Source organism: Sciurus vulgaris (assembly GCF_902686455.1).
Source record: "Sciurus vulgaris genome assembly, chromosome: 3".
Taxonomy (NCBI): Eukaryota; Metazoa; Chordata; class Mammalia; order Rodentia; family Sciuridae; genus Sciurus; species Sciurus vulgaris.
In genome coordinates, this window is record NC_136463.1 from 106,803,556 (window position 1) to 106,830,036 (window position 26,481).

The window sequence follows — 26,481 nt, forward strand, 5'->3', positions numbered from 1 at the left end:
CTCACATCACTCATGTTGAGGGCATTGACCTTGGCTTGAATAAACTGAGGCAATTCAGGGTCAATAGTGTACTTGTGCTTCAGTTTCTCCCCCTCCACCTTATAGTTCAACTGCAAACAAAGGAAGAAGTGTGCAAATGTCATCAGCTGACATGACGTGAATTCATCAAGCACCCACTCCTTTGCAAAGAAAGGCTTTCATTTATGTTTTCCACATACACAGTAATGTCTATACCAAGGCAGGGAGGGGGCTTGGGTAGACATATTAGTGTCCTCATTCCACTGGACTGTAGCTAGGCAGGGTGATAGGCTCTGAGTTTAAAGTGCCAAGAAAGGCAGACCTGACCTCTTGAAGCTTACTGTCTATAGTAGAGGATATAGACAATAAACATGTGAACTATAAACTATAGATAACATTTATGATGTGTTGTAAATAGAATAACTGCAGCAGAGGAATGAGGATAGCCATAAAGGCTCTCTGCAGTGGGGACATTTATTCTCAGACTTGGAGAAAGGGCAGAAGAGCATTCGGGGTCCTCGGGCTGGAAATGGCTTAGCCACCTTCAAGATCTGAGAGCAGCATGAGACCTGGGGCTGGAATGTACCCAGGGCAGCCAAGAGGGCTAGTCAGGTGGGAGCAGGCTGTGAAGTGGAGAGTCTTTTCAGTCAAGTTAATGAGTTTAGGTTTTAAGTTTCAAGGGGCGTTCCTAAGAGGTTTTACATATAAGACCTCTGGTCTTATGTCTTACAACCTCTGGCTGTTGTTTGAGACACCAGGCAGGGAGTTTAGACTACAGGGACTGCAGTCACCCACATGAGAGATAAGGAAGCCAGAACTAGGTGGTGGCAGCTGAAACACAAGCATCCAGTGAGGTATTCAGGACCCTGACTTAGCAGGTATCCTAGATATGGAGCTTCACCCGAGGAGGTCTTACAGGTGACCATGAAGTTTCTGTCTTGAGTAACCAGCAGACATTGATGGCATTTTTCAGGACAGGGAAGACTTAATATAGTGAGAGTACAGTTTTTCCAACTAACTAGAAAAACTCAATGAGAAGTGACACCATGCTCGGTACAAAAGAAATCAAAAGAAACTCCACTAATTCATGACCACTGAAATGGAACTTGATCCTTAAGCATCTGCAGTAATATGAGGGTAGGGACTCCCTAAGAAGTAAAGTCCACTAAAGTATTCCTCAGTTTCCAAAACCTACGGCTAAGAACAAAATCATCTTTCTTTGCTTTTTACTTATCTCTCTCCTTCTGATGAAGGCATTTGAACAGAATTCTGAAATTACTAGATGATTCAAGTGCAAAGCATTAAAATTAACCTCTGGCTGAAAGAACAAGGGTCCTGGGCTCTGAAGTAAGACCCAGGATGCCTGCAAATAAACTGCCTATCTCCTCCTTAGAGGCCTTATCCTAAGATTACCTCTCAGAGTGTGGAGCTGTTGTGCAAGGGATTAGGACATTATGCTTCTTTCCTGTGTACCTGGGTAGAACTGTTGCAAATCAAACAGAGTAGCAGATGATAGTAGTAATAATATCATTTCACAAGTATTGGGTGACGGTCTGTTTATGAGTACCTCGGACTGTGTGCATTTGGAAAATAAATTTGGAACATACAGGTTTTCTCCTATCTCTTATACCTCTGAAAGTAGTTTATTAGTTAACATAGATGCATCCTCATGTATTCAATTAAGGATGGTGAAGTGATTGTCACAGGGGGTTATTCATAAACAAACCCCTTTGAAGGGAAGCCTCTTACATCACTTAGCTGCTTTGTGTTCTGCTGAGCCAAAACCATGCCCATGGAATCAGGCACGCTCGTGAACTTGATGCTATCTGGGTGCTGTCGATACTTCCTCTCATTTAGTGCATCGCCTGCTTTCTTGACCTTCTCAACCTCTAGAGAGCCAATAGGGATCCAGCCAATGCCCTTGAAGAAGTTGTTGTACTCATCTTTATATACATTCTGTAAAAGAGGAAGCTCATGTGAGGAGACATCGTAAAGAATATTCAAGGGATGTTTCTGAAAACCGCATTTCTATGGAAGAGAAATAGACAGCAACTCTTTTCAGTATGCTAGTGTCTGACCATGTCTGTCACAAGGCTTGTTACCTGGAATTTGGTAACAAGAAAAGGCAGTTCTTTTGTTAGAGTGCATTATAATGAACCTGAAGGGAATCTAGGTCATATATTTCCATGGGTACTGCTAAAAAATTTTGTCTCTTTTGACAATAAATTGGACTTTCCTTTAGATTTCACTGAAGTCTCCAAAACTTTTTAGTTTCATCCACACTGTCCACCTGAGCTATTCCTGATCTAGCTGGGTAGAGAGATTTTCATGTAACACCAATAAATGAATACCATTTCTTTCCTTTATAGAGGACATTCTTACAGAAATCTGGCTTCTGCAGAAAGAAATGCCCGGAATGTTAAACACCTTCCTGGGAGGCTCTCTATGAATCATGCTGCAAGCACAAAGCCTTTCCAGTTCATTTTAGATGACTCATTACATGGATTTACATGGTTGACAGTGTGACCTTGTGTTAAAAAAAGAAAGAAACTTTCCTGAATTCAGAAACACTGAGAATTCTCCTATTTTGCATTATACAACTATCACCTTTGAAGCAGACCCACAGGAGCACCTTTGACTGAGAATCAAGGTGGTAGTTAATGGAAGGTAGCTTTATCTTTTATCCGTAAATTAACAAAGACAGTGTCAATGATTATAAGCACAGAAAGCCAGCAAAAATATAACTTATCTATCATTCTGTTTTCAACAAATGTTGCTTATATTAAAGTGCATTTTTCAAATATCTTATTGCATCTGAAGACTAATAAAATAGAGAGAAATGATCATCCGTTAAGTACCAAGATTCCTGGGCCTGTTATGGTATACATACTTACATCACTCTGAATTTGATTTGCATTCCTAGTGTGCTCGAGACTCATGGCATCAGGTAGGTATGTGTAATGATGCAATGGCTGTTTATAGTTGACATTGGTTGCCACATCCTGGGCCATCTTTGCAGCTGTAATGCTAACCATGTCCCCAGGTGTGTGGTAGCTGGTTTTGGTATTCTCGTAGTTCTTCTTATATTCACGATCAGACTGCAACTTTGCCACATTCATATAGTGGACCAGTTTGGGATCATCCTGGAGGCTTCTGAAGCCCACATGCTTTCCCTTTGACTTCTCATAAGCTTCTTTGTATTTGTACTGCAGAGGCAGAATTTGGTTAGCAAATTGTTTGATAACAAATATCAGTCCTAAGTACTGCTAACGCAAGGTATGGCAATTACATTCACACACAGAGGCATTCAGAACATCTTGACTTTTTGGAATAGCAATCAAAAAATGCAAACCACACCCCGCCTTCCTCAGAAATTTCAGATCTCTTTGGGAATTTCAAGAGAGTGTTATGATAAATTCAAGACCAGCTTTTTCCCACTGCTTTGACTTCTATAAGTGATCTGCATGTAGAACCATATTTAAAATCAACTCGGTTTCCACACCAAATATGAACATGTCACCTTCCAAATATAAAACCAACATATCTTGATTTCACAGGGATATGAATCCTCCCAATCCAATACGTGAGTACTAGCTATGCAGGTAACTGGGCCTTCACCCACCCACTGATCACAGTCCCTTTCCAAACTCACAGCTGAAACAGGTGCAGATGAATTAAGGAGCTACCGTAAGGGTGAAAACTGCTGTGGGTTTTTCTTATCAGTAAAAACCTATTTCAAAAAGCTAATCTGTTCAAGGTTTCTCACTGCTGGGGTCAGCAATGGGAGGTAGATTGAGCTATCCTGTAATTGGTCAAAAAACCTCAATTTTTGTGTGAGGGAATTCAAATCCACTTAAACCCTGCAGACACTGAGCTCCTGTGGTGTACGCACGCATTCCTAAACAAGGGTTTAGCAGGTGCAAGGATTATCAAATGATTACTAGGCACGTAGTGAGAGCACTGGCCATTGCCAAAAAAATAAAGATATATGTTAAAATTTTGCTTTTTACTTAAACTAGGAACGTATTTCACAGCAATGTACAAAGTGTTGAAGATGTTTTCAGTACTGTTCTTATAGGGAAAGCTGTTGAATCCTTAAGCCTCCATCTCTTATGTGGGCTGTACACATGATTGGTTTCTTTCTCAAACCAAAAGGGCAGTCCCTGGAATAGTGTGTGACAGTCAACTCTGCAGTACATGCATACTTTTTAAAAATTCTATTTTTCAAAGACAGGAATAAGTGTCTACTTTAAAAAAAAATACAGATGAAATGGGGCATCAATTTATCTGACTCAAAATTACATCCTAAAAAAGTGGGCTTTTGAAAAAAAATTTGGTTTATAAAATATGTACATTTATATAATGTCTTTTCAATCTTTTTAATGCAATTATAATGCAGGCAGTCATTTGAATTTAACGTGTTAGTGTCACTCAGGGTGTTCCCAATGAAAATAAATGTGGGTTGTCAGGGAAATGTGTCAGCAAAGGTAATTTGGGCTATGAATCAAGGGAAAATGCCGCTGTCAGATCCATGACAGCTCTACCAAGTGGGGTCAACCGAAAAGAATCACAAAAATGTTGAAAAAGTGACAGGTTTTCGAAACAACCTTTTGTGGAGAATGCGAATGTCATTAATTCAACATATTGTTTTCGATGTGGTTTCTATTTAAACAAGCACACATTCGATTACTTTTTAAAAAGGCAATCCCTCAAATTTCACCTAAAATTTTTACTCACATCACTGGCAATGTTTCTTGATGACTTGGCTGCAGTGATGGGGATAGCATCACCCAGAACATTGTTGCCCTTGGCTATTAAATCATGCCAGTCCCGTTTGTAACAGACCTGGGATAGAAAAGGAAAAAAGGATGTCAGCATACTGTGCATTAAACAATGGGGGTTGTTTTGTTCTTTTCCAGAAGTAAGCTAAAGGAATCCCCTCCTGCACACAGGAGCAAAATGTCACACTTTGTGTCTAGCATGAAATTCCTGGATTCTGAACACTTTATTTGCCCAAATCTGGTTTTGGCACAAACCAAAGAGAAATACTGAAAGGATGGAGAGTCAGGTTACAGTAATGTAGGGTCTGGAAACCCTGGTAGGTAAGGATCATCACTAGGAAATGAAGCAATTCAGTCTTATGAAAGGAAGGTCAAGAGAAGACCTAGTGATCAGCTTTAGAAATTATAGGGTTATTGTGAAAAAAATAGTGATTGCATTTATTTTCAATTTCATGGAGAATAATAACTTCCCCCATAAACAAAACTAGGAAAACTAAGTCGAAATTTTAGGGAAATAGATGGCAGGACACTCTACATAAAGAAGAAAGCTGTGTCTGGTAGAGTTTTCCTACCTCACGAAGGACCAACTCAAGAGGCAAAGAACATCACCAGGGGGTTTCTCCACTGGGGACCATGTGGGAAACTGAGCTAGATAATTGTCAAGTCATTCTCTTATTCTAAAATTCTATTGTTTTATTTTCAGCTCTGGGTTTCACACTCCGAAGATGCTACTTACATCACTAATATTGTAAGCATTGCACTTAGCCTGGATGAACTGTGGAAGATCAGGGCTCATAGTATACTTATGTTTCACGTCTTCTCCTTTAGCTTTGTATAAGATCTGCAACGCACAGACACGAAAATAAAAAGCTTTACACATCATGCAAAAAGGAAGACCCATCAAGTGCACCCTTAAAAGAGTTAATCCTAACACAATCCTATTTTTATTGTTAAAAATCATCAAAGGCATTTTTTTATTTAAAAAAAAATAAGTATCTTATTATCTTCAGGAAGACTCAATAATTCTTTACATTAAAAGAGAAGAAAAAAAAAAAAAAAAACCTTTAAGAAAACAGAAATCTTTGTCTGCCAGAGATGATAGGAAAGTCAATTCAAACATGTAAACCTCACATAACAGAATTCACCAAAGCCAGATAACTTTATTTTTTGCCAGTATGGAGTTAATAGCTCTAAAAGTTTTGTTAGTTTTTTGGTTTTTACTATTTTTTAGGGTTTTTTCTTTCCTAAAGTGGAAACAGCAGTTAGCCAAGTCTTTTATTTCTGTTAAAAATCTTTCCCACCCTATCAGTAAAAGCATACAATATTTTTCTCATAATGTGTAGGTGCTTATACACAAACCTGGCACTCTCAAAAGGGTTACCATTTTACATTTACCCTATTTTGTCATTGTAAAAATTACAGACACTTTTCACGAAAAACATAGAAGTATATGACATTGAGATCTTATTGAATCCTCTTGGTAAGAGGAAATAAATGAATAGCTTAATTCCTAAAACTAAAATAGAGCCAGAATGGTAAGTAGATTTTGTCTCTCAGCTGTCATTTTTCATTATACCCCCACTTACCAGGGCTGACTATGTGAAATATCTTACACAGACTGTGTGTATGTACCACAAGTAAAATAATATATGGTTGTTATTCAAATTAATCCCCAAATACCAAATCATTTATTTTAAGAACCCAAGAATCATCTTCAATTTCTCACTGCTTTTAGGAACAATATTTAAACATTCACAAAATTCCATGATTCTACCTTCTAAACATTTCCTTCACTGCCATGGCTACTGCCTTAGTTTTTCAATGAAGTCTTCCCTTTGATTTCTGGAACAGACTTCCAATTCAAATTCCTGCCTCGGATCTCCACACAGTTTTTTTTTTTTTTTTTCCTCTTGCTGGAGTTTTATATTTTATTCATGACCTGATGATGGAACTCCATGGATTAAAAATCTTTAACATCTTCCACTTACCCCATAGTTTTCAGACCCTACACGTGAGCATACAGGAGACTGGCCATCAGGCTGAGTCCTGAGCTCCTTCCTGTCCTGGATGCCCTCCTTCCTTCCTGTCTTTGCAGTGCTTCTTTTGTCAGGAGTGTGCCCATTCCACACGTGCCAGGAAATCTCTGGTAGGCAGTCACGCCCCACTTCCCTTGTTTGTACTTCACATCTGCTGCTCCCACAGTTTTCATCTCCAAATGGCAACACTGCTTCTCTCCATGCTTTTTTCTTATGTTCTTGTCTTATATTCTTGCTAATTCCTTTTATTTTTTTGGCAGTACTGGGGATGGAATCAGGGCCTCATGCAGGTGAGGCATGCACTCTACTGCTATGCTACATCCCCAACCCTGGTTCATTCCTGTATCTCACTAATCCTCGTCTATTTTATCTTAATACCACTAGAACATAACATAATTTCTGGCATATAGTAGGTGTTCAAAAATACTCATTAAATGAATTAACGAGTGAATGCTTTTGATATTCTTTTAACCCTTCTATATGCCAAAATTTTCCTTAGAGATTTTAACCTTTGCTAGGTCATATATATTACTCACAGACAGGCAAACAACACTAATCTCCACCAAGACATGTGACCCTTTTAATATGCTAAATTCTGAGAAGCAAAACATATATTCATTTGTATTATTTCCCCATATTCATGTTTTATATATGAAAAATAAATATGAACAACTTAATATAGAATTAAACTCAATGAATTTTTGTCACATTAAAGTGTCTTTGATTTAAGCTTTATTCTATGTGTGTGTGCATATGCACAGTATTAGAATTTTTTGCACCATATCCAAGGTATCCAATAACAAGGTCTTTTCAAGGTGGTTGAAAAGTAAGAAGTTTAAAGGAAGGTAAAAAAAAAAAAATGTTTTTAAGAAAGAAAAAAAAATTTAATGTCTGACCTAAAAATAACCATAATTTTATTTTTAAATTAAATACACAATAAATTTAAAATGAAAAGATATTGGTGCAGAGGAATAAAAGCACCAGGTTGATAGTTATCTTTTTGCAAACCTTCCCTCCACACCATCTGCCCTCTGTCTGTACTCACATCGCTGACTTGCTGTGTGTTCTGCTTTGCCTGGACCATAACTGGGGAGTCCACGATGCTGGTAAACTTGAGGGTGTCGGGATGTTGCCTGTACTTCTTTTCATTCAGGGCATCTCCAGCCTTCTTCACTTTTTCTAAGTCCAGACTGCCAATAGGTATCCAGCCTATGCCTTTCATCCAGGTGTTGTAGTCCTCCTTGTAGGTGTTCTACAGCACAAGAGAAGAGGGCAGTGAGGACCCCCACAGGCCGGAACCGAGGGGGGATTTCCTGTGGGAGCACCTGTCACTTACGTCACTCTGTATCTGCATCATGTTTTTGGACAACTCCAGGTCCATGGCGTCGGGCAGGTAGGTGTAATGATGGAGAGAATGCTTATAGTTGACATCGCTGATGACATCCTGAGCTTTCTTGGCGGCCACAACATTGAACATATCGGGAGGCGTGTTGTATTTAGTCTTTGTCTTTTCGTAGTCTTTTTTATATTCCCGGTCTGACTGTATCTTGGCCACATTCATATAATGAACCAGTTTAGGATCATCTTGGAGACTTTGGAAGCCAACCATTTTCCCTTTAGCTTTTTCATAATCTTTTTTGTACTGAACCTATTGGACACAAAGGAGGGCATATTTGTGAAAAGATTTTACTGGACAACGAGGCCATGATTCAAAGTAATTAAGCTTTCCAGAAATTACTGTTCTTTGATAAACAATTAGCTATTCAATGTACATAGTCAACCCTCAGGAGAATCAGTTCCAGGATCCTCCCCATCCCACTGCAGATGCCAAAATCAAGTCCCTTTTGTACTTGCATATAATCTATGGACACCTTCATTTATACTTTGAATCATCTCTAGATTATTTAAAATAACTAATACAATGTAAATGCTATGTAAATGGCATTTATTTGGGAAATAATGATAAGAAAAAAGTCTTTACATGTTTAATAGAGATATAATTTCCCTCCACACACCAGGGATTGAACCCAGAGGCAATCTACCACTGAGATACATCTCCAGCTCTTTTATTTTTTTTATTTTGAGATAGAGTCTTACTAAGTTGCCAGATTGGCCTTGAACTTGCAGTCCTCCTGCCTCAGCCTCCAAAGTAGCAAGGATTCCAGGTGTGTGCCACCATGTCTATCTTTTTAAAAATAATTTTTATCCAAAGTTGGTTGAGTCTGTAAATGTGGAGTCCAAAGAGATGAAGGGCCAACTGTACTTTGAAATGTAGGCTGGTACTATAAAAATGTTTAGAACCCATTTGGGTATCCATAGCTACTTCTTCCCACCCAAGGAGGTTGGGATGGGGATGCTCCCATATTTCATATCAGTGACAAGTCTCTATATTGTTTCTTTCCATTTAGACACCAGGAGAGAAGAATGAAAAGATAAATATCTCACTATCTCTACCAAATGGGTTAGAGCCCCAAGTTGCTGTCTATTTGATTAGTCAAAGAATTTTAGTAGTAGAATTTTGATGCTCAGTTACTCAAAGGGAGATCTAGAGTGAGCCGGTAGTGGTGAACATTAACGGGTTCTGAATAATAGAGTTGAACTGAGTGTCTTGGGGAGAGTTAGAGAGGACCCTGAGGAGCAGAGGCAGAGGTGAGGAAATGTCTGTGGTACAGGAGGGCATAGGGTGGTGGAGGGAAACACCTACAGAGAGAGTTAGTGGGACATTCTGGGTGGTGACAAGGACATTGTTTAATTGTAAAGTATCTACATTGGTGCAATGTCAATCTCCAGTTGTGTCTGGTTGCATATAGTTAGTTGTGCTTGGAATTTTCAAGGAAATCAAAAACAAAGGGCTGTTCCATTTCCGAATCATGCAGAGCAGACTCTACCAGAGGTGAGCCCAGGTGAACTAAAGCAAAACCATCCTGTGCTATCCAGGAGCCAGAGGTGATGGCAAAAGCAAAAACCTCCGTGTTTGTAGAATTCATTGGGGTGGGGGATTCCTCTTCCTATAGGACAACAGATGGCGGCCTTGAGCCAATTTTATTTAAATCTCAAAGAGCAAAGTGACTTCAGTTCATATCTGGGAAATATAATTATTATTATTATTTTGCCGGTCCTAGGGATTGAACCCAGGTCCTTGTGGATGCTAAGCACATGTTCTGCTACTAAGTTACACCCTCAGCTCCTTAAAATTCTTTCCTTTTATGGAAACTAATGACACCTAGGGGGTATGAAACTTGAGGCTAATTCACCAGTCTCTAGACATAATGAAGGAAAAGGATTTGAGGAAAAGAGGGCAATCATGGAAATTAAAGTTTTAAGATAAAATTTTTACCATCAGGAGACTGCGATGACATAAATGGTAAAAATTGCTTCTTCATTTCCATAAGAGAGGCAATGCGAATTTGTGCAGAAATGTAGATAAGGATCTTAAAAGAAGAGCCCTGATGAGAACTCATCAGAAGGTTACCCCAATCCTGTCCTCCAAGAAAATTCATATCTGAACTTTCTTTCCTGAGCAGTTTTCAGCCGGACTTGCTTCCAGCCAGGCCACTTGTCAGGCCCCCGACAGCCCCCTGCCGCCAAAGGTTTATATTTACACACATGACCACAGATGGACTTACGTCACTTGCTGCCTGCCTGGCTGCTTTGGCAGCTTTGATGGGAATGGCATCCGTTCTCAGGTCATACCCCTTCTTGCTCAAGTCTTTCAAGTCAGCTTTATACATGTTCTGGAAAAAAAAATGCCATTTGAGTTTCACCCCAAGTTCACATTATCAGAGGCTGGACACACGTCAGCCTGTCTATACACACACCTCGCTGATATTATAGGCGTTCACTTTAGCCTGAATGAACTGCGGCAGGTCAGCTGGCAGGTTGTATTTGTGCAGAACTTCCTCTCCTTTGGCTTTGTAAGCAATCTAGAAGGAAAAAAGTACAGAAATAAATTCAATAAAGGAGAGAGAAGCATTTGAGACCATGGGAAGATAATTTCAGAGGGATCATTTTACACAGGGGTGGTATTAGGAAAGACTCTCTGTACTATCCATATTCAACTGCCCATATCCCTAGGCATTCAAGGTCACAAGTACAATTGCAAAGGGTCCCACCCATCTCAGTGCTGGTTCAGTCTTGGCAAAGATCCCTTAGTACGGATTAGGAATCTCAGGACCTAGGTAGAGGGGCATCTGGTGGAACTTAGCCAGGAAGGTGACCTGATGAAAATGTTAACTGCAGACGCTTTTCTGCACACAGGAAAGGCTAACAGGGTAGAATACAACAACACTTATATGGGTGACTAAAGGGACTTAGAGGTGGTTTTGACTTTTGTTCTAAATCTGACCTAAAACATACCTCTTCCTTTTTTTTTTTTTTTTTTTTTTTTTGCAGTGCTGGGGATCGAACCCAGGGCCTTGTGCTTGCGAGAGCAAGCACTCTACCAACTGAGCTATCTCCCCAGTCCATACCTCTTCCATTTGATGTAGTGCCTAATTCATTTTTTCTGTTTATTAAGAGAAGTCCCTCATACCTTTTCCTTAGAGTAATGCCAAGTGCTGAAAGAACAGTCATGAATAGTACCATATACATAATACCCTGAAGATCTGAATGAGGTATGATTTATTAATGAACAGCTGGAAAATTATGCAGTTTCTCATGTAAGTGAGGCACTTTGTATTTCACTATATTTGAAATACAAACACATTTGTATTAGTTAACAGTTATTAAAATATTGGTAAATAAACACTTACATCACTCCTCTGGGCCTGGTTTATTTTAGACTGTACTATAATCGGAGCATCTTCAATTGAGGTAAACTTGAGTGTATCTGGATGTTGGCGATATTTTTTCTGTTTGGTAAATCAAAAAGATAAAATTGTGTTACTTTCACAGAAGATTAACATATCAAAATCTTTGAAATTTATTTTCAAAGAGAAATAGGGAGAGACAGGGAGTACAAATGTAAAAATGTTTACGTCTTGATTGGTTTGGACAAAAAATGAATACAATACAAAAGTCAATATTTTTAAAAAATCATTTTCATTATGGGTGGTTTGAGAGAACATACCAATATGATTCTCAGGAGCTAGACTTAAACTACTCCCTCAATTTCTTGCTTTTGACAAAAAAAGGTACTCTGAGCTATGCAGGGTTCAGAAACATTACAGAATTTTCTAAAGGATTAACAGAAAAGTAAGCAAGGAGATTTGGGTTTCTTTGCCAGACACTATCAAGTTCTTAGGAATGTCACTCATTTGGGGTTACTAATGAGACAGAGCAGACATAAACTTTGCAAACTTTTCTGTGGTTTGCATATAGGTTATCACTAAAAGGCTGAAGAGGAGAAGGGGGACTTTGGGAAGGTCGCCCAATTGGGAACTGGCGACTTCCAGCCACCCTTATTCATATATTCTTCTCTATTTTCCCAGTCCTCATGATGTTCATGCCACATTTTTTCAACTTCGGATTTCTGAAAAACTACCAACCCAGAAAAGCTTTTTCTGAAAATTCCAAGTAGGCAAAGTTGTTTTCACCAAAGTCAAACAAAAGCTCAATATAGCAAGAAGAATAAAAACTTGAGCCTGAAGGACAACTGTCACTCAGCACCTCTGTGCTTTATGAAGTTTGCCCTCCCTAATGACACATCCACTTGACACAGTGGAAGATTTTGGTTTTAACAAAGAAGGGACAAATAACCAGATTAGTTTAAGAGCCTGAGCTCGAAGACTGTTCCTTCTTAGACCGAAAAATAATTTACATGCTACTTCAGAGCCATCAAGAATACAACAAGAGGTAAAATTCTTCAAAGAAAATTTATGTACCAGTTCCTGTACTCAAAACTGTCCCAAACTGGAAACAATCTACACATCCACCATCTGGTAAAGAACTCATCAACATGTGGTATCTCCACACAAAGGAATACTACTTAATTAAGAAAAAGGACTGAATTTTAAACACAGACAAATGTGAATAACCACAAAACCATCATGAGAAGCAGAAGAATTCATATTCAAAAGAAATTTTTAGAATAGTTAAAACTTTAGAGACAAAGCAGCTCAATTATTAACAAAAAAAATTTAGAATGGTTAAAATATGGGTCTAAAGATAGGTATAGGATTCCTTGAGGAAAATTTTTTATAGTATTGGTAGCATTAAAAATTATTTTGTGGTGATGACTGCACAGTTACGTGAATTTATAAAGGCTTTTCAAGGGCTGAGGCTGTAGCTCAGTGGCAGAACGCTTGCCTAGCATGTGTGAGGCACTGGGTTCGATCCTCTGCACCACATAAAAATAAACAAATAAAACAAAGGCATTCTGTCCATATTACAACTACAAAAAAATGTTTTTAAACTTGTCAATGTACATGCTTAAAATAAGTGATTTTGTGGTATGCAAATTATACCTCAATAAAATTATTAGAAGTATCCCTATTATAAATAGTTAGCATGCATGATTTTGGTAATGTAAAGGAGTATGCTTATCTATCTGAATAACTCATGCATGTGGTAAGTTTTTCTCAGCAACTATAGCCAGAGAATAAGGCAGAAAGGAGGCACTTCCCCTGGTTTGAAAGTTTTAGCATGACATATTCGGACCTCTCCCAATACACCCAGTGCTTTACCTCATTAAGGATATCAGAAGCCCGCTTTGCTTTTTCCATTTCCAAAGACCCAAAAGGCACCCAGCCACAGCCTTTCATCCAGCTGTTATAGTCAGCCTTGTATTCCACCTAAAACACCAAGAGAAAAGTTACCCTTCGTGGCTCAGTGCCAGCCATCTTATGCTTCTTACATGAAATCAGTAACACGTCACTCAGAATGCTTGAGGAGTTCTGACCCATCCGTCACACCATACTTGAAGGTTACATGTACACTTCTTTGGTGAGAGATTTTAATGGTCTTGAGGCTTTTTTCTTTTCTTCTAGTTGGCTTAGATACCATTTTATCCTTATTACCCACTTCATAGAAGTAGGTGGAATTATGATTCTAATCCAGAAAAATGCTCAATTCAAAGTGGTATTTCAAAGAATAAATGAAAATATGTTTAGATGATCAGATGTCAGATGTTTGCTCCCTGGAACTCTATCATGTTTCTATAGTCAAATTAGCCCTGATAGTCACAATGAAGGTGGATGATTTTGCTCATTTTTTTTAATTAGACTAGGCTTGATAGTAGTTATTTGTCCTAAGATTTGTATACATTATACTTCATATGTACTGGTCATTTTAAGAGTATGTCTACACTAGCCAATGAAACACTTTAAAATAGTTTCACTCATTAATTTGCTTAAGGAAGCAGTTATTATTTGGAATTGCTCTTATTTGGAGGATAGTTATTTGATAGTATTAAAATAAAGAGCCACTCTGGCTGTCTGGCCCTAGATGGTATCTAAAATTTATATTCTAGATACAAAATTCAAAATCTTAAAAGAGATGTTCAAACTCTTACAATCATAATGAAATTATTCACAGAAGCTAAAGGGTGAAAACAACCCAACTATCCACTAATGGGTGAATGGATAAGCAAAATGTGGTATATCCATACAATGGAATATTATCCACTTGTAAAAAGGAAGGAAATGCTGACAAAAACTACAGCATGGATGAACCATGAGGATGTTATGCTAAGTGAAATAAGTCAGACATAAAAGCCAAGCATGTGATTCCAAGTATATGAGGTACTACAAAATCATAGAACAGAAAGTAGAAATGGGGTTGCCAGGGACTAGGGAAGGAGAGAATGGGGAGTTACTGTTTAATAGAAGTAGAGTTTCAATTTTGCATGATTGAAAAGTTCTAGATTATTGTGCAACAACATGTATACACAATGTTACTGAACTGTGCATTTAAAAATGGCAAAGATGGTCAATTTTATGTTATGTGTACATTTTTTAAAAATGTAATTGTTAGGATAAAGTAATTTTTATAGCTGAAATTAATTTGCCTAGTTGTGATATGCAGAAAAACCCAATTATAAAAACTTATTTTTGCAAAGGATTATTTTTTCCAGACAAAATAGTGATTATGTAAAGAATTATTGATAATAATGAATCCAGTTAGGTATGGTGGTACACACCTATAATCCTAGTGACTCGTAAAAGGCTAGGGATGTAGTTCAATGGCAGAGCACCCCTGAGGTCAATCCCCAGTACTACAAATATATATATACACACACACATATATGATGAATTGTGAATGTGACAATTGTGATAATAATGTTTCTTGAGAGTGTACCAAGGCTTTGGCACCATGCTAAGTATTTGGCATCCACTTAAATCCTCCAAACTATGTTTTTGTTTTATTCCAATTTAACAGAGGAGGAGTCTAGGTTCAGCAAGATTGGTAACTTTCCCAAAGGGAAATAGTAGAAGAGTGCATGCCCTGCCAGGGGTCCCTAACCTTGAAGGGCGTGTTCCTGTAGAACCACTCAGGCAACTTCCCATTATCTGTCTGCTTATGCTAAGTGAAATAAGTCAACACAGATGCCTCTGGGAAGTGCTGAAAACATCACTGGATGTAGAAATCCTCTTTGGTGCCCCCTTCCAAAGAGGGAATAGAGAGAAGTCATCCACTCACGTCACTCTGCAGCGCGTAGGCCTTCTTGGCAAGGTCCACGTTGATGCTGTCGGGTGGGTAGCTGTAGTTGTGTAAGATGTGCTTGTAGTCCGCATCGCTGGCAATTGCCTGAGACTTCTTAGCTTGAGTGACTTGGAGCATATCAAGAGGGGCCGTGTAGATGGTTTTTGACTTCTCATAGTCTTTACGATATTCACGCTGCAAAAGGGAAATGATCATTTATTACCACATATCCTCAGGGGATTTACAGGAATGTACAGAAAATGGAATTTAGAGAAACAGATACAAACATCTGAGTAGTGACTTTGCCCCCAAATTTGCTTATATGTTACCCATCATTGAAATCCTCCAGGAAAGCACACAGGGATGGGTCTTTCCAAAGCTTTTCAGATTAAAAAAAAAACAAAACAAAACAGTTGCCAGAGTTGCTAAAAACATCAGGAAGGGCCACAGCTTCTGCTTCAGCCAGGACTATTTTATTTTAAAATAGGTTTTCTCAAGGACCACTAGTAAACACTCTTTCTATTAATGCATCTAGGCTTTGAAGCATTCCTAATCAAGAATCATTTTTTAATTAATGAAAACCACATGACAATCATTTCAAACCTCTGATTTTATAAAATATTTACTTCATAAACAAGACTGTTGACTTAATTTCTAGAATCTTCTTTTTTTTTTTTTTTTTTTTTTTGGGTGCTGGGGATCAAACCCAGGGCCTTGTGCTTACAAGGCAAGCACTCTACCAACTGAGCTATCTCCCCAGCCCCTAGAATCATTTTTAAATGAATAGTTACTGAGTTTTTTCAACCTGATGGCTATATGCTTGACAGTAGATAAGTCCCACTAAGAATAGCAAAGTATTTTATTTTTTCATATCAAGTTTAATTTTGGTAACAATTTAAAAGAAGCTTCAGATTGCAACCATTATAAGACCTCAGAGGAGAAAAGTTTGTGAAACTGAGCCATTAAAGTAACCTTGGCCCTTATGTACAATGTTCTCATAAACCAAATGTCCTGGTTGGGCCTCAGGAGGCACCTTCCTTCCTAGGCAGGTTTTCTGGAATGGTTAGACAGGGTGCTAATTAGGTCAAAGTCCCAGCTTCATCACATTCACTCACCAATTGCCTTAACAGAGAGAAAAAGTCTGACCCATTGACTGTAGAAATATCATAAACCCACCCTGTCTCCCTACAATCAGGCAAGTGTTAGAGACACTTGGTGGCAAGCTACCAAGTAGAGGTGTGCATTATCAATCTTTTGCAGAAATTTCTTTCACCAATGACCTGATCTTTTAGCTAAGGGAACTTGATTTCCTTCTCACATTTTGTGGATCATCATATTCACTGAATAAACTTAACCCTTAATTATAAAATCTCAACCCTGGGATTGAGGAAAATAGGAGAACTCATTAGGGTATGCAAGAACATAAAAAAGACACTGATAAAGCAATGGTGCAACTGCAGTTGGTATGTAGACGTATTTTTTACTCTTGTTTGTGTTCACACAGCTGACATGTATCTGGACACATAAAATGTTGTCAAAGATCCAATGACTTTTCTATACCTGCAGCTTTGCATTTAACTTGGATGGGTTTTTTTGTTTGCTTGCTTTGTTTTGTTATCAAATAGGCTTTGTGTTTTTTTTTAATTTGTTGTTTTTAGATATATGACAGTAGGGTATATTATAATATGTCAAAATATAGACTGGATATTATGAGAGAATGAATCATAGACTATCTGAGCTAATCAGTATTACTGAAATTAATCAATATTAATCAACGAACAAGTATTTATTGATATGTTTTGTGCCTAGTGTTCTGACGTATTCAATGATAGGATGAAAAACAAAAGATAAAGACAAGTGGTGTTGATGTGAGCTCTAACCTTCTTGAGATGGTGTAAGGAACTGGTGAACAGAGAGCATTATGTATGTGAGAATTGACATAATAATGAAGATGGAACATACAGATCATTATATGAGCACATGGTTAAAATTAAAGGTTGTGATACAAACATCTTCTTTTGTTATGAAAAATGAAAATTTGCAAGCTTTGTTGAACATCATCATTACTCTAAACATTTTTTTAAACACAATATATACTGCAATTTGCAGTAGCAAATGTGTCCCCTGAAGTGTAAAAACTGTAACCACGAAATGATGGATGGCCCATAGATGTTCTTTAGAGAATCTAACAAGCTCCCTGAAATTTAGGCAAGAGGCATGAAAAATAATGTTCATTTTTCTAGAGAGGTAATCCAAATTTTTTATGATGTTCTCAAGGAGCCAATAATCAATGGAGTATTTTCCTTACACCTAGGTCAGTACTAATTACTGAAGTCAATAAAAAGCATTAATAGCTCCATTTAGATTTTATATTTGTGATTCATGATTTTCTACCAAAGTAGTCTTAAAATCATCATTTAAAAAGTTATTTTATACTTACATGAAAACGTCCATTGATATTTTCCAAGAGGTTTTAAGAACTTCTATTGATAATCTATTAATACTAATGAATACATTTTTCAAAATGAAACGACTATCAAGCACTAATCAGTGGTTTCTGTCCTCAAATTCGAGAGATGTGAGAGTTTGGGGAATCCTACTTTTAAAATTCTCATCAATTTCCTGTGAACATGAGGGGATGCCCACAAGCATAAAAAAAATGCTTTTGCACATTACTCCCTCCAGCATGCTCACAGGGAAGTTCCCCTGAATATAAGATGGCACTCACGTCACTCTGGTTTTTGGCCGTCTTCAAGGAGTGCAGTATCTTGGGATCGTCATTAATGCTGAGGGCTCCAATCATTTTCCCTCTGCTCTTCTCATAGTCTTTCTTGTACAACACCTGCAAAGACATGGCACCTGCTGGATCCCACTCACCAGGACACAGCCCGAGGCCACCTGCCCAGACAGAAAGGCCATACTCACATCGCTGGCATTCCTGCTGTTGGCTTTGGCTGCCAGCAGGGGGATGGCATCCACTTTAATGTCAAACTTCTTAGCTTTGCTCTTCTCCCAGTCTTGCTTATAAACATTCTGAACAGGAAAATTTCAGCAGAAAATTATAAAAATAACATTGAACACAGATTAATCCAGTAAAGATTAAAAAAAAATCATCATTTGCATATGTAAGCTTATTTTATCTAGAAATATTTTATTTATCAAATGGTAGTACAACTATCGATTTACTTATCACCTGGTTTCTTCTTCCTTATCACTAAGTATGTATCAGAACACTCTTCAATGTTCTGGGAACTTTTTTTTTTTGGTACTAGTGATTGAACTTGGGGGCACTTAACCATCACTGAGCCACATCCCCTGCCCTTTTTGATAGTTTATTTAGAGGCAGGGTCTTGCTGAGATGCTTAAGGCCTCGATAAGTTGCTAAGGCTGGCTTTGAACTTGTGATCCTCCTGCCTCAGTTTCCCAAGCCACAGGGATTACAGGCAAGCGACACCATGCCTGGCTTCTGGGAAATTTCTAACAACTGTTATCCTGATGTGTAAGGGATAATGCAAAATAACAATCACTTGGAAAAAGTGAATTAGAACATTTACATCAGAGAGACCTTATAAAACCCCCAGGGTTAATAGAGGGGTAAATAAGAGAATGCTTCTGATAGTTACAGAGGCTTTGGAAAATGAAATCTGATAGCTAAGTAAGAGTCTTCAAAACACTGGGCCTTATAAGCTCCACTTCCACTCCAGTAAACAATCTCAACAGTTGTGTGTGTATGTAACTCCCAATTTTGTCTTTTTAAACAAACACCTGTGACATTTCCTCTTTTCATGTGGGCTTCTGAGGCTTCAGTACTTACATCACTCAGGTTGTAGGCATTGACTCTGTGTTGGATAAACTCTGGAGCATCTGCGGGCACATTGCACTTGAACTTCTCACCTTCGTGTTTTGCTTTGTAATTCAGCTGAAAAACAGTAGAGGATATTACTATGGGTTGAATGTGTTCCCAAGTTTTATGTGTTACCAAGTTAAATCCTAGTCATATGTTAATGGTATTTGAGAGGTGGGACCTTTGGGAGATGGCTGCCTCATGAGTGCTCTGCCCTGATGAATGTATTCATTCACTCACAGATTAATGGATTAAAGGACTATCACAGGGGTGGCTTTGTTATAAAAATGAGCTCTGGGTTGCTCCATCTGTCTTGCTACAATGTTATAATGCAGCAAGAAAGCCTCACCAAATGCTGGCACCACATTCTTGGATTTTCCAGGTTCCAGAAATATGACAGGTTTATTTATGATTCTTTATAAATTACTTGGTCTCAGGTATGTTGTTATAGCAACAGAAAATAGATTAAGACAGATATCCAAACAGTGAAGGGTAGCAATTTCCTTCAATTTATATAAGGCAGTATATATATATCAAAGTTTTTTGTGGCCATTTTTATTTTTATTTTTTAATAAAAATGCCTCAAAGAGGCATTTAATCCTGTCAAAGTCTAGCACAGAATTTGAATTCTCCTTCTCCCATTCAGGAATGGTGGTATAACCAGATTTTTGGATCACCATTTTATAATTACCTTTAGACTATATATGGGAAACAAGTCAGATCACACCACTAGGCTATGCCTAGAGGTCATGAAAACCTATAAAATTCTGCTATCAGAGTAGTAACAAAGGCCAACAATAATTCTAAGTAAAATATTAAGCTAAAAAGATAAATTCTCATTAAAATATTAAACATAGGACTTTACATTTTTAAGAAGGTGATGTAACATAGAAGGAAGGAAGTATAAAGAAGGAAAGAAGCTGTTGAATTTTAGGGCTCAAAGCAAAATGCACAAGATTGAGAAGAACTGAGCATTAAGTACCTCCAAGACAGAGCCTGTGGCCTAACTGGGTCAACAACAAGAGCACTGTAACTAGACTACTGTACAGCACCACACTCCTCTGTAGTTTGCTGAGTCTACCTTGGTCAATATTGTTAACGTTCAAGAATTCTTTACTGGGTCACAAAATGTTAAGATGCTAGGAAAGTTGCATATGGACTGATATGACTTCTAAGTGATATCAATGCTACTGTCTTTACCAATTGCATGTGAGCTAATTAGTGTGACTAAAATACATTTTATAGTAGGTGAATTATATCTTCCCCTGACTTTAGAACTTAGCACATTAGCCCCTTGCTACTTACAGTGTGGTCTACCAATCACAGCAGCTGCACTAGCATCTAACAGCTCATTACAGAGTCAGTACCCCAGACCTACTGATTTAGAATCTACACACTAACAGGGTCACTGGGTAATCACAAGAATGTGCACGTTTGAGAAGCGTGTTGCTCTTCCCGATTCCAGCATGGGCCATTTCTGCCTTAGACTTTTCCTAACTAATAGGCTAAAATGCCCACCCACTCTCTCCAATGCCATTCTATTTTAATGCTGTAGCATCATTCTCTACTAGTTCCTTATTATTGCCTGAAGTCTTCGTTGTTACTGTGCTTTCTTTTTGTAAAGTCTTTGTTAACAAACTCAAGAATATAAATGTTTGCCTCGTTACCTACCCAGATAGATGCATTTGTTGGTACTTTATTTAAGATGGTATGAAGTTTTAATGTGCATGTGATAGATCCTAACGAGTAAGTCTGGTACTTCTACTAGAAATCAATGAGGTATTGAAGAAATGTAAGCTATTTTTTATTGTCTCACATGGTTTTCCTCAAGCTCCAATTCAAACAAGGAGCTTCATTTGCATTTTATTAAACAAGTTCTAAAAAATGACATTATTGGGATGGTAGATGGGCCCATGAAGATTAAGCATGTAGATGCTGACATTTTAAATACACTGAGCCCTCCAGGTCACCCACACCTGCATAAGGCACTTACATCACTGAGCTGTTTGGTGTTGAGCTGGGCTTGCAGTAGTACAGGAGTATCAGCGACTGCCGTGAATTTAGTCTTATCCGGATGAACTTTGTAGGTATGCTGGAAAAAAAGACATCCTTTAATGAAATTGTATGACCTATCTTTATATTCTTGTTCATATACACACTAAAGCATGAAAAGGTTCCAGCAAAAAGTTGTTTGCTTTGTTCTTGAAAACTTGATTGAGACACATTCTTAACTCCTTTTTTCCTCTTCCTCTTCCCCTTTCTTCCTGCAGTTATCTGTCTTGCTGCTGCATCCCAGTCACTAGCTTCCAGTGCTGAAGTCCTCCACTGGCCCTCCACTGCATTTGGTGTTCAATCTAAACTGCACCATGATTAATGAAACCTGCTGGATCCACCCTCCTTCACCTCCCGCCATTTTACCTCTTGCTATTCTCCCCTCTCCAGGATCTCAGCATCCTCTTCCTTTTAGTCCCTTGCTCTTCTCCTTAGATGGTTCTTTCTGCTTCTCTACCCCCGATCTTGGCGTAGCTACACATTCCTGTCTCAGACCTTCCTTGACCTTGTAATTAAAGGTGCTGTACACTCTCTCAACAGCATCCTGTTTCAATTCTGTTCTTCCTTCCTCATTTTCTTGGCATTGCCTGAGATCTTTCTTGCTTCCCGATCTCTTCCTTTGTTTATTATCATCTCTTCCTCCCTGGAAGCTCCAGGAGAGGGATCCCACTGTGTTCCCTATCCTTTTCCAGCACCAAGGACAGTGCCTGGCACCTGCTAGTCCCTCTTATAAATTTGAGGAATGGCAAACACCAACCTCTCTCAAACCCCCATATCCTCCTTTTGCCCTGAAGTTGCACACATATATACAAACTAAGGAAAGTAAAGCTCTATAAAACCTAAAATTACTTCATAATGAAATGACTTCCTCATAGTAACTTTTGTGTTTCCCAATTTCACCCCAAAAGCAAAATTTTAAATTTAATGTCTTCTGCTAACTACTAGATGTTAGCATTTAAATTCCTGCTAAATTTACCACTAGATGTCACAAGAACCCCAAACCCAATTTTGAGAATCCAGGGCAGCTGACTTACATCTTTACACTGGTCCAGCTTCTTAATTGCTTCATATTCTTGTGTTATTGTCTGAGGGAAATAGCACTTCCCTTTATCTTCTTCATATTCTGCTTTGTAACTTTTCTGTAATGAGAAAAAATAAAAATGGATCAGGATTGCTATTGTTCCCAAACAATGTCTCTGTGAGGCGTGAATAATTATCTTCAAACTTACGTCACTATTTTGAGCAGAAACTTTCATGCAGTGTGTGTGATATGGGTCCTCAAAGCTGCCTACATAATGTCCCAAAATATTCTTTACATATGAATCTTTATATTTAGCCTGAAAAAGAAAATGTGCACAACTCATGTTAATAGTCATCTGTCAAACAAGAGGAAAGCCTTCCACCCCAGATGTACCCAGGGCCCATCGAACCTCACTGAAGTTCTTCAGCAGGGTATCAAGTTGATATTTAGGGGTCTCACAGTAATTCATACTCTTTGCTTTTGTCTTCTCATAGTTCTCCTTGTATAATCTCTGTCAAAGGGAAAAGAAAATTAAACAAAGAAAAATACATCTCGTAGAATAAAAGTGATGCATGTCATTACTCTCTTTAACAAGTATATTTTTCCATATGTATTTTCCATCAAGCAGAAAAGCAAGATGGATACGCTTCAGGCTCATGTCTTGTATAATCTCATCTACTGATAACCATAAATATGTTTGCATTATTTGTCCCAATATTTCTTGGGCTGAATAAATTATAGGACATTAATAATATTATTCAGGTAAGTTTCAGTCCTAAAATAATTCTTTCCATTTGAATGTGTTAGGAGAAGAATGAATTTTTTTAAAGTTGATTCAAAATGAGGCTTAACAGTATAAGGTGGACCTTAGAGACTTGGGCATAGTCTAGGAGAGGAATCAATTCAGCACTTGGTGAAAACACAGTTTATCACACTCCTGGAAGCTGGCTTTATCATTAAGTCCTAACATTTTTCTTTGTAACAGCAAAACATGAAAAGATGACTTTTGTTTTTAATGCATATGTAATATTTCTTCAAGTCATCTTTTAATTCTCTCATATAGGAATCCAAAATATGCTCAATAAAGATAAGAAAACTCGTAAATGATATGAAATATAGGAAATATTTTTTCTTGCTAGAAATTAGAAAAACAATTTTGGTAGTTTTATTTTTAGGAAGCATTTTAAAGCCTTCACTATGAGATCAATATTTTATAAAATTCTTTAAGTAAAGTACTTTGGTTTTGAGTTTATGCTTTATCTAGTTTTTCCTGCTTTTTGTCTTTAAATTGGTTTTCTCACTTCTCGCTTTTTATTTTCCTGCCTATGTCTTTGAAAACAACCTTAATCGGCTCAGGGCACTGAATAAATACATGCATGCCATATGCTAAGTACATTTATTCACACATACTACGATACTGAGCCCATTTCTATGAAAGACAATAAAGAAAAAGATATGGCTAGTACATTTTTCCTCCTAATGAGAGAGAGGACATTATGGGAACTTTGTAACACTTAGTATCATCTCAAAGTACTGAGACAGCAATAAAATGAGAAAGTTCATCTTTCCTAATCCCCTGGCCTGACACATTTGATTTGTCATGGTGAACCTGAGATACCAGTTAAGCTAACTAATATCCAACTCAAGGTTGTATTAAACAGCAGTGTGGCCAAATCTGAAAGTAAGAGTGATTTACAAAGAAACTCACATCACTCTGGTTTTTGGCCGTCTTCAAGGAGTGCAGTATCTTGGGATCGTCATTAATGCTGAGGGCTCCAATCATTTTCCCTCTGCTCTTCTCATAGTCTTTCTTGTACAACACCTGCAAAGACATGGCACCTGCTGGATCCCACTCACCAGGACACAGCCCGAGGCCACCTGCCCAGACAGAAAGGCCATACTCACATCGCTGGCATTCCTGCTGTTGGCTTTGGCTGCCAGCAGGGGGATGGCATCCACTTTAATGTCAAACTTCTTAGCTTTGCTCTTCTCCCAGTCTTGCTTATAAACATTCTGGACAGGAAAATTTCAGCAAAGGAACAGGCACAAAAGTGAAATTATATCATTCCACTTGAAGGCTAAAGGATAACTATTACCTTGTCTAAATATCAAACAAACTGACCCTTGTCAGGGTTCAGGAAATCATGTATTCTTCAGATAATTCTCAAGTTGGAGCTTCTGATTCTCCAAAATCAGGCTTTTCTACTTTCCCTTAGAATCTTTTATCAAATTAATTCTAGTTTCCATACTAATATTTGATATCTAAACACTGAATATTTTATAGAGTGGCACAAATATTCTACAGTTAACTTACTTTTTATGGTATAAAGGCATCACTTTCATTTGATCTCTAAATTCTTTGCAAAGGTTTTTTCATGAATCATTACAGTACTCATTGATGCTGGATAATCTTAGTATTCATTTATAGAATTGAGGAAATTGAGATCCCCAAGGGTAATTTGACTTTTTTACAAAATTAAGCTCAGAAAATGAAAGACGGCAATGGACACGTGGCCTTCTGCCCTTAAACTACTCTGTATTCTCATTAGTGCAAGTTCTTTTACATGGAGAAATAAGTATAATTTTTGTAAAATAAGGACATTATAGGCCTGGGGAATAAATGAAATGAAATTATATCTAAAATGTCAGGTTCCAAAAGAATTAATTGTGGCCCAGTATAAATGAACATTAACAGCTGAAAGATTTAACATCAAGATTTGCAATTAAGCAGACATGAGAGGTGGTAGTTTTAGGGTTGGTTAAAATATATTAAGATTTTCTAACAGAATGAAGCTACTCAAAAGATGGCTATACACATTTTACAAGGTGAACTCAAAGTCAGAGTGGCAAACATATCAACATAATGCAAATATTAACTGTTCTTTCATCTTTAACATTGAAATATGTGTTAAGCTGTAGTGAAGCAATTCAAAAATGAAAACACTGATTATCAGTACCCCACATGGTACAGTGGGAATGGGACTTACATCACTCAGGTTGTAAGCGTTGACTTTGTGCTGGATAAAGGCAGGAGTATCAGGGGGTATATGGCACTTGAACTTCTCACTTTCATGTTTAGCTTTGTAATTTAACTAAAAGAGAGAGGGGTGTTGGGTAGGCCAGGGATAGAAGAGATCCAATTAGTTCAGGAGAAGAGTTTTTGCAAAATTAAAAAAAAAACTTCTCTTGCATGGTACATTTTGTGAAGGAACAAAGTTGCTAAGATCAAAAGAGAGATCCAGAGCTCAAGTAGGCCACCCTGCACTGTTGAGTCTCAGTGCTGAACCTTTGACAGCTGATACCACAAGAGTCACCATGGCAGGACCCCCATGAAATGAGATGGCTTTCCCACACACTGCCCCATCCCCGTGCACACCACAGTGGACCCTCTAGGTCCTGAGACACACAGTCCATCTTTCTTTCATTATCAATGCTTTGCTTCTGGAGAAGCTTCATTATGTGTCACCTCATGTGCATTAGGGTTGCTAATGCTCTATCAGGAGGCTTCATTTCTGACCATAAACCTACTGAGATCCCTTGTATTTTTATCCTTTAACATAAGTTTGGAAATTCACACTTAAAGCTTATATGAAAAACAAATTTGTCTCAAAGACTCCAGAAACTTATTTGGGAGAAAGAAATTTCATATGTTGAAGAGAGCTGATCTGGGCCACTTGAATGCCACACACACTCCTCCTTTTACTTGATTTTCACAACAGCCACAAATTATAAAAGGGAAATATGAAGCACAGAGACATTAAACAATATGGCCCCCTGGCCTTAAGTGGCAGAGCTGTAAGTTTTGCCTGATTCTAGAACTCATATTTTCAATGCATTAAGGTACATCAGTTTCCATCACAGAATCATTATTCTCCCAGGAAGACTGAAGGCAACCAAACAGGAAAATGTTTTATGTGATTACAAATACATAAAAGTTAAACGTGTTAAAATTCATATAACCTTTCATCTAAATGTGATAAGACTTTGGATTTTTTGGGCTAGGGATGTAGCTCAGTGTTAAAGTCCTGACCTAGCATGCACGAGACCCTGGGTTGTATCCCCAGTCCTTCAATAAAGCAATAAAACTGGATTTTACATATAGAATTATAAAATATTCTCCCTCGTAAGTGGATTTCCTGGCTGTTTAGA

General features: G+C 37.9%; 1 protein-coding gene across 29 annotated transcripts in view; it reads right to left on the reverse strand.

The window, feature by feature from the left end:
* The window catches only part of NEB (nebulin), a 200,464-nt gene that overhangs the window by 148,302 nt on the left and 25,681 nt on the right, over positions 1-26,481 (reverse strand). For 28 of the 29 annotated variants that reach the window (XM_079134469.1, XM_079134459.1, XM_079134458.1 and 25 more), the window contains exons 18-39: positions 25,320-25,424; positions 24,238-24,345; positions 24,041-24,154; positions 22,742-22,843; positions 22,541-22,648; positions 22,346-22,450; positions 21,253-21,351; positions 19,230-19,334; positions 18,341-18,448; positions 18,144-18,257; positions 15,413-15,610; positions 13,459-13,566; positions 11,587-11,685; positions 10,654-10,758; positions 10,462-10,569; positions 8,172-8,483; positions 7,881-8,087; positions 5,536-5,640; positions 4,756-4,863; positions 2,913-3,224; positions 1,768-1,974; positions 6-110 (exon numbers count right to left, since the gene is read on the reverse strand). In XM_079134469.1, coding sequence (XP_078990595.1) covers positions 6-110; positions 1,768-1,974; positions 2,913-3,224; positions 4,756-4,863; positions 5,536-5,640; positions 7,881-8,087; positions 8,172-8,483; positions 10,462-10,569; positions 10,654-10,758; positions 11,587-11,685; positions 13,459-13,566; positions 15,413-15,610; positions 18,144-18,257; positions 18,341-18,448; positions 19,230-19,334; positions 21,253-21,351; positions 22,346-22,450; positions 22,541-22,648; positions 22,742-22,843; positions 24,041-24,154; positions 24,238-24,345; positions 25,320-25,424 — 3,042 coding nt within the window. The remainder of the gene's footprint in view (positions 1-5; positions 111-1,767; positions 1,975-2,912; positions 3,225-4,755; positions 4,864-5,535; positions 5,641-7,880; positions 8,088-8,171; positions 8,484-10,461; positions 10,570-10,653; positions 10,759-11,586; positions 11,686-13,458; positions 13,567-15,412; positions 15,611-18,143; positions 18,258-18,340; positions 18,449-19,229; positions 19,335-21,252; positions 21,352-22,345; positions 22,451-22,540; positions 22,649-22,741; positions 22,844-24,040; positions 24,155-24,237; positions 24,346-25,319; positions 25,425-26,481) is intronic. The other variant, XM_079134460.1, reaches the window with a different exon arrangement.